Source organism: Galeopterus variegatus, unplaced genomic scaffold (genome assembly GCF_000696425.1).
Source record: "Galeopterus variegatus unplaced genomic scaffold, G_variegatus-3.0.2 Scaffold3155, whole genome shotgun sequence".
Taxonomy (NCBI): Eukaryota; Metazoa; Chordata; class Mammalia; order Dermoptera; family Cynocephalidae; genus Galeopterus; species Galeopterus variegatus.
In genome coordinates, this window is record NW_007729266.1 from 206,223 (window position 1) to 214,526 (window position 8,304).

An 8,304-nucleotide genomic window follows, 5' to 3' on the forward strand; every position below is an offset into this window, starting at 1 on the left:
TATAAAGAAAACGAAATTTATTGTTTACAGTTTCTGAGGTTGGGAAGTCCAAAGTCCATCCAGTGGTGGCGACAGGGACGCAGGGGTCTCACATTGCAAGATGGTGGAAGCAGAGAGAGCAAGCAAGAGAGAGAGAGAGACAGACTCTCTTCTCTCTTCTTTTAAAGCCCTCAGAACCATGCCCCTGATCACCATTTTTAATCCATTCACTACAGTACGGTCCTACAATCCAATCACCTCTTCAAGGTTCCACCTTTCAACTACCATAGTAGGATTTCCCACCCTCCCAACAGTGACAGTAGGGGCTAAGTTTCTAATACATAAAACTTGAGGGACACAATTCAAGCTTCAGTGAGTTTTGAGGAGACATAATTCAATCCACCTCACAGGGCCTTTCACTCACCGGGGGCACCTCTTCCTTGAGGGAAGGACCACGTGAGCATTACCACACTAGCCCCAGTGGCCTTGCACTTGAGCCTGTGGGGTGTTGGGAGAGAGGGCTAGGGGAGGCGTGCATGGGTAAGGGCTGGGGCACGCAGGGCAGGAATCCAAGGCCTCCCAGAAAGGCTCCCTGCTCAGCAACCCTGTGCTCCCTGCAGACTGACAAGGAGCAGCTGACCACAGAAGCCAAGGAGCTGCGCCAGAAGGTCAAGTTCCTTCAAGATCAGCTGAGCCCCCTCACCCGACAGCGCGAGTACCAGGAAAAGGAGATCCAGCGCCTCAACAAGGTAGGTGCCTTGCCCCTGCTCCCTCCAATGGGCAGAGCTTCCCCGAGCCCAGCCGCAGCACCCATCCCATTGCTGGTGCCCCCCACCCTTCCGCCCAGGAGGGGTGGCTGCTGGGTCAGCAAGCTCGCATCACGGTTCCCGCCCCACACCCTGTATGATCCAGTCCCTGGATGTGCCCATGCTGGCACTTCCCTCAAGGCCTTTCTATGTGCCATGCCTCCAGCAGTGCCACTCTTCCCCTCACACCTCAGCTGGCCTGCCCTGCATGTCACTGAGGTTCATTTTCTATCCCTTCTGCAGAGATGCCTTCCCTAAATCTCATTCCAGTCGCCCATCCTATGCTCCTAAAGTGCCAGCAACTTCCTCCTCCACCCTTTGCACATTACCTTGTGATGACTTATTTAATTCTCCGTCCTCCCATCTGGTGGTGGGAGGTGCACATCTCCACCAGGGCTTACGTCCCCCACACCTCGTGCAGTGCCTGGCACCAAGTGCCTGTTCAGGAAGTGCTCCCTGAAGGGAGTGGCTGAGCACAGGCCGGGGGTTCCTGTCCTAGTGAAGTGGGGTCCCGAGGACGGGGCACCCAGGGTGGAGGCTGGGTAAAGTAGAAACCTTCTGGCTTGAGCCACAGTGCCATGGCAGTGGGATGGGCCAGGTCTGGGGCTGGTGCTAATCACAGCTTTGCTACTTTGTCCTCTCTGGGCCTCAGTTTTGCTGTCTTAAGCCTGGTTGGAATCATTCTAGCCCTATTCACCTTCTAGCACAAGGGTTAAAAGGAGCAAGCTGACAGGAGGGAGAGTTGAGAGGACCGTTTTCCAGAGGCCAGGGGAAGTTGTTAAATTCTGTGGCGCAGCTTTTCCTTCTGGGCTGATTGTTTTCCTTTCCCTCTGCCTCCTGACTCTGGTCACAGTGGGCTCTGGCATGCATTAGGCATTCACTGACTCCTAGGCCTGCCAGGGCAATCTTTTCTGTTTGGTTTTGGTGTTTTATGACCGTCAATTATGCTGAGTTTGGGGCCCTTGGAACCTGTTCCCAGAGGTAAAAATGACCTGTCCTGAGCTGGGGGATTTCAGGGTGTAAATCTGGCAGAATATTATTCATACTGCTGATCATAAAGATGACCGACACTGTAGGTTTTCTCGGCACAGTGGGGACAGAGACACCCATGTGGGTGAGTAAGGCAAGGCAGGTGGCCTGCTTTGTTTGTGATCTCAGGCAAGTCTCTCCCTGTCCTTGGACCTCAGTCTTCTCATCTAAAAAATAGTGAGGAGTAGGAGTATAAAGTGGAGTCATAACTTCCCCTCGGAGCACCCCAAATTTACTCTTCGTTCAGCAGTTTCCTCGTGTTTCTGGGAGAGCCAGGGAGAATGAGCAGAGGCCCAAGTCCAAGTTGGGGAGTCTCCTCTATCTCCGCATGGTCCAGGGTGGCATGTGGGCAATGCTGAGGCACAGCGAGCGGAGTCCTGCTGTGCAGGGGGCTGAAGTCCAGGTGGCAAAGAAGGGTGGCCAGTCTTGAGCAGTGTTCCAGAGTTCCAAAGTAACACGTTAACAGAGTTGAAGGAGAAAAACAGTTAATGGAAACCTTTTAAGAAGACGTGAGCACACTGTTTACGTAAAGGAAAGTATTTTGTGAACATGGTAGATTCAGAGTGCTTTTCTCTTTTTAATTTCAAAATGTTACTTGGTGATGTTTCAGCCCATTTTCAGTGTTAGAAAGGTAAAGTATTAAATAAGCAGGAATTTAAAATATAGTTTAACTATAGGAGAATTGAGGGTGGAAGGGTTGGCATGGGTGGGAATGGTTTGCTGAAGCTGGGGAGTCCAACAGAAGCTGAGGAATCTCAGGCAAGGCTATTGTCAAGGAGCCTGAAGCATCCCCCAAAGCACTTAATATTCTTTCTAGGTCTACAGGTGGGAATGGTTTGCTGAAGCTGGGGAGTCCAACAGAAGCTGAGGAATCTCAGGCAAGGCTGTCGTCAAGGAGCCTGAAGCATCCCCCAAAGCACTTAATATTCTTTCTAGGTCTACGTGCTAAGAATTGAGCCACACCTGTTCAGGCAAGGGGAGATACCCATTTCTACATAGGACTGGTTAAGGGCACATGCTGGGTTTGAATCCCTGCTTTCTCACTTAGTCGCCGTGTGACCTTGAACAAGTCAGTTCAGGTCTCTGGGACTCAGTTTTCACATCCATAAAATGGGGGTGATGATCATAGTCTTTTCTTCATAGGACTGTGCAGAGGATTCAATAAAATGATGTGTGTAGAGTTTTAGTAAATAGGGGAGCATTTATTAAATAGTACTGGTGGTGGTGGTTATTATTATCATCAGGAGGAGGGTCCCTGAAGATGACCCTTCCAAAAAGGCCCGACTTCCAGGGGCTCCTGCTGAAGGGCCTGTCTCCTCTCTCCCTGTGGTGATGTTTCAGCCCATTTTCAGTGTTAGAAAGGTAAAGTATTAAATAAGCAGGAATTTAAAATATAGTTTAACAATAGGAGAATTGAGGGTGGAAGGGTTGGCATGGGTGGGAATGGTTTGCTGAAGCTGGGGAGTCCAACAGAAGCTGAGGAATCTCAGGCAAGGCTATTGTCAAGGAGCCTGAAGCATCCCCCAAAGCACTTAATATTCTTTCTAGGTCTACATGCTAAGAATTGAGCCACACCTGTTCAGGCAAGGGGAGATACCCATTTCTACATAGGACTGGTTAAGGGCACATGCTGGGTTTGAATCCCTGCTTTCTCACTTAGTCGCCGTGTGACCTTGAACAAGTCAGTTCAGGTCTCTGGGACTCAGTTTTCACATCCATAAAATGGGGGTGATGATCATAGTCTTTTCTTCATAGGACTGTGCAGAGGATTCAATAAAATGATGTGTGTAGAGTGCTAGTAAATAGGGGAGCATTTATTAAATAGTACTGGTGGTGGTGGTTATTATTATCATCAGGAGGAGGGTCCCTGAAGATGACCCCTCCAAAAAGGCCCGACTTCCAGGGGCTCCTGCTGAAGGGCCTGTCTCCTTTCTCCCTGATGCCAGGCCCTGGAGGAAGCACTGAGCATCCGGGCCTCCCCGTCATCAGCATTTGGGAGCCCAGAAGGACCCGGGGGCCTCCTAAGGAAACAGGAGCTGGTCACGCAGAACGAGTTGCTGAAACAGCAGGTGAAGCTCGCAGGGAGGAGGTCAGGTAGGAGGTGCCCAGTGTGGGCTGGCGCATTCCTGAGGGCCCAGGATGGGCTTGGAATCCCATGAAACGTGTTAGTAGTCCAGTTTCTAGCCATTGGCTAGGACCCCTGCCTGGGTACAGTTTTCTCCTTTCCAGCCCTGTATCCCTCTCTTAAGTCATTCCTCTACCACCTTTATGATTTAGCCATGTCCATGTCCCACCTGTGCTATTATTTACCTAGTATTTAAAAAATAAATTTTAAATAAATGTGTTTAAAAGGGAACTTATCACCATAAGCAATAAATATAGTAAAAACACAACAGTGTTATTAAACTCTAGCCAGATACTCTGACCTGAAGAAGACTGAATTCAAGTCCTCTTTGCCTTCATTTAAAGGAGATTGGGAAGAAGTAGAAAGGTGTTAAGGACCTACTAGCATAAAACAGAGACTTTCTCCTTGAGGGACATGGAAGGATTGGAAGGAAATTGAAAGGCTATGGCTCTCCCATGTGTTTCTGTGCTTTTCAGTGCTATGCTTTTGATCTTCCTACATCATCTTGAACCTTGTCAGCATCTTATCTGATCGGCAGTAAGGATGTGAAACCACAGGCCCAGAGTCAGGTGGACTCCTGCCCAGCCCTTCCTTGCCAAGGCTCCCAAAACCTTAGGAGAGTTTGTAGGTCCTTTGCTCTCAGAGTCAGCAGACCCAAACTCAGTCTTCCTCCACATTCTGGTTCTGTGGCCTCTACCTTTCTGTGGGCCTCTGCAGAATGAAAGGATTGGACTGGTTGATGGCTTTTAAACTTTTTTTTTAAGCCATGGATCTTTTGTTCAAATAAAGCCCAGAATAAAAGAGACACAGAACTGCTGCTGTTTGAAGTTGGGGGGCGTGGCTGGAGGGGCACGTACCTCACTCCCCATGGCAACCCCCGAGATGGATTGAAGCCAGCTCTGACAGCTGTTACTCCCAACAGGAGGCATTGGGGTCTTGGCCTGAGCAGGTGGGAGCCTCTGCTCAGAACCGCCCCTCTCCAACTCCCATCCTGCCCGCCCACTGCAGGTGAAGATCTTTGAGGAGGACTTCCAGAGGGAGCGCAGCGATCGAGAGCGCATGAATGAGGAGAAGGAAGAGTTGAAGAAGCAGGTGGAGAAACTGCAGGCCCAGGTCACCCTGTCGAATGCCCAGGTAAGAGCAACAGGACCAAGGAAGGGGCAATTGGCCCATCCTCATGGGGAGAGGGAGGCATGGATTACAGGATCCCTGTTGAGGCTGGATGTCGGGGACTCTCCCTGGTTCTCCTTCTAGCTCCACTACCAAATTTCTCTGTGACCTTGGCAAGTCCTTTCCCTTCTCTGACCCTTTGTACAACGAGGAGGTGTAACTCTAAGATACCTCCAGCTCTGACCTTCCATAGTTCATTTTGATGTCTTAGAGGAGCAAATTTAGGAACTGGCCCTGAGCCACCCTCCCTCTCAAAGATGTCAGTGGAGACAGATGACACAAGCAGAGAGGCTCCTCGGCTGTGTTCAGACCACCCATCATCGCAGCCAATGGCCTGGGCTGTGCTGTGGCCCCCAGACCCTTCCCCGGGGCTGGCCCAAGCACAGCAGCCCAGAGCCGTGCCCTGTGCGCCAGCCACTGAGCCCTCTGGGCCAGGTGGGCCCTGGATCCAGGCCTGCCAGGAGCCTTCTGTTCCAACAGTCTTCTCTCCCTCCCTCCTTCTCTCAGTTAAAGGCATTCAAAGATGAAGAGAAGGCAAAAGAAGCCCTCAAACAACAGAAGAGGAAAGCAAAGGTGAGGAGGCTGGAGGGACGAGGCAGCACTTACCTCGTCCTACCTTCAGGGGGTTACAGTCTGACGGAGGGACAGTGTGTGCTCAGGCATCTGACACTCTGCCCACTGACTGAGGTAGACGCATAAGACTTAGAGCAGTAATTGTGCAGAATCAGTGCTCAGGACATGTTAGCGTCATCACTGTTGACTTTCTGTGCCCATGTACCAGCCTTGTGTACCCACCTATCAGCCTTTAGAGAGCCAAGGTTCTAACGAGAGGGAGATGAGGTGAGTGTCTGCGGGGAGGGCCTGTGCAGCCTGTTGCAGGCTGGAGCCAACATGAGCCTTTCTTGCAGGCCTCTGGAGAGCGCTACCATGTGGAGCCCCACCCGGAGCACCTCTGTGGGGCCTACCCCTACGCCTACCCTCCCCTGACAGCCATGGTGCCACACCATGGCTTTGAGGACTGGTCCCAGATCCGCTACCCCCCACCCCCCATGGCCATGGAGCACCCACCCCCACTCCCCAACTCACGCCTCTTCCATCTGGTGAGTCTGTGCCCCTTCTTCCCCCAGGACACCACAAGCCTCCCCAGGCATTTCCTGTAGAGGAAGGTCAAGTGAGGGGTCAGGAACTGCATCCTCAGCTCTTCCTGAGCAGGTGGTAGTGGCCTGTGTCCAGGGCGGGGATTCTGCAGCCCACAGCTGTTCAGGGTCACTGGTGCAGGATGGAAATGGCTGAGTAGGTGCATAGGGCAGCAAGGAAGACTCCGCCAAGCCCCACGCCAGGGATGTCAGAGTCTGGGCTTGACTTTTTCTTATAACCTCCACATGTAACCAGGTTCCAGAGCATATTTCTCTCCCTTTCAGTGCAGGATGGAAATGGCTGAGTAGGTGCATAGGGCAGCAAGGAAGACTCCGCCAAGCCCCAGGCCAGGGATGTCAGAGTCTGGGCTTGACTTTTTCTTATAACCTCCACATGTAACCAGGTTCCAGAGCATATTTCTCTCCCTTTCGTTTCTCTTTTTCCTTTCCTTTTCCTCTTTTTTCACTTTCTTTTCCCTTCTTATTCTTTCTCCCAAGAGTTGCTGTCACATGTCCCATCTTCTCCAGTCCCTCTGTCACAGTCCCACCGCAGGCATCCCCAGCTCTCCCCTGAACAATTACAGCAGCCTCCTATCTGGCCTCTTTCCCAGCTTCTCCCCATATGACCATTCTTTATACACATCTTGAAACACTGGAGGAGAGTGTGGTGCTTAAGAGACTGGTTCTGGAGTTCTAGGAACCTGGATTCATATCCAAGCTTGGCCACTTTCCCAGCTGGGTGGCCTTTAATAAGTTACTGTATCCCCTCTGGGCCTCAGTTTCCTTACCTCTAAAATGGGGATGACAACCTGGGTTGTTGTAAGGATAAAACCATACTTCATTAAGATATATTTAGTACTGTCCTGGCACAGTAGCTGCTATTGTGATTTTTGAGTGTGGTTATTGATTATTAAGCACCAGTTTTGTTGCAGCCAGAATACACCTGGCGTCCACCCTTTGGTGCAGTTCGAAATCAGAGCTCCCAAGTGATGGACTCGCCCACAGCCAGGCCTGCGGATCCAGGTGAGCAAGATCCCCTAGTACTGGGTCTTGTCTATCCCCAGGGGAGATAACTTCTTTTCTGCTTGGACTGTCCCAGGTTAGGGATGATCTTGTTACATTCTGATCTTGGTGGAGGAGAGGTCCAACTTTCCAAAATAGTGTTGAAAGGACAGTGATGGTGACTGGAGGGTGAAGGGACTGAAACCATTCATTCATTCATTCTAGCTTATTATCTGAGTGCCTGGCACCATGCCAAGTACTAGAGATGCCAAGAGAGCAGAGGTGGATATGTTCCCTACCCTTATAGAGCTACTGTCTAGTGAGGGAGGCAGAAATGAATTTTTAAAATTACACAGACGGGTTGCACTTAAGTGCCCTGAAGGAAGAAGAGCAAGTTTCTATGACAGCAGATGGTTGAGGAGCCACACCTAGACTGGGGGCTTAGGAGACCTTTCTATAGTTGGTGACATTTGAGTTGAGACCCTCAGAATGAGTGGTATTAATTAGGTAAAGAGATAGGGGTGGAGGATATTCTTGCAGAGAAAATGACAAATGCAAAGGCCTTGGTGGGAGGAAGTGGAGAAGGATGGCCGATCTGAGGATCTGAGGGAAGGACAGTATGCCTGGAGCCGAGAACCAGGAGGGGAAATAGGGGCAAGGCAAGGTTAGAGATGTAGGCAGGTCCAGATTGTGCACGGCCTTGCAGAGCTTGGTGGGGGGGCTGGTTTTTATCCTAAGAATGATGTGGAGTCATTGAACATTTTTAAAGCAGAGAAGCATGACCAGATTTGTATTTAGAAAAGTTCCCTCTGGCCATAGTGTCCACCGTAAAAGGTTGAAGGGGCTGGAGCTACGTTCACTAGCCAAGAGTAGACTCCAGGTCCTTGTTGGCTGCCTTTACTCCCCGCAGGGCTCTTATGAGGCAGAAAGCAATGCCACACCTGTGGGACTTCTGGAACAGGATCACTACTAGTGGGTGAGAGTGATGGGAGGCCGCGCGTCCATCCATCTCAGCATGAAGGGGAACTTTCTTTTTTTTTTTTTTTTTTTTTTTTTT

At 50.7% G+C, this 8,304-nt stretch overlaps 1 protein-coding gene across 4 annotated transcripts in view; it reads left to right on the forward strand.

The window, feature by feature from the left end:
* Positions 1-8,304, forward strand: part of TNIP1 (TNFAIP3 interacting protein 1) — a 35,910-nt gene that overhangs the window by 24,544 nt on the left and 3,062 nt on the right. For 3 of the 4 annotated variants that reach the window (XM_008584141.1, XM_008584143.1, XM_008584144.1), the window contains 6 exons: positions 600-728; positions 3,761-3,883; positions 4,948-5,073; positions 5,617-5,682; positions 6,018-6,209; positions 7,178-7,268. In XM_008584141.1, coding sequence (XP_008582363.1) covers positions 600-728; positions 3,761-3,883; positions 4,948-5,073; positions 5,617-5,682; positions 6,018-6,209; positions 7,178-7,268 — 727 coding nt within the window. The remainder of the gene's footprint in view (positions 1-599; positions 729-3,760; positions 3,884-4,947; positions 5,074-5,616; positions 5,683-6,017; positions 6,210-7,177; positions 7,269-8,304) is intronic. The other variant, XM_008584145.1, reaches the window with a different exon arrangement.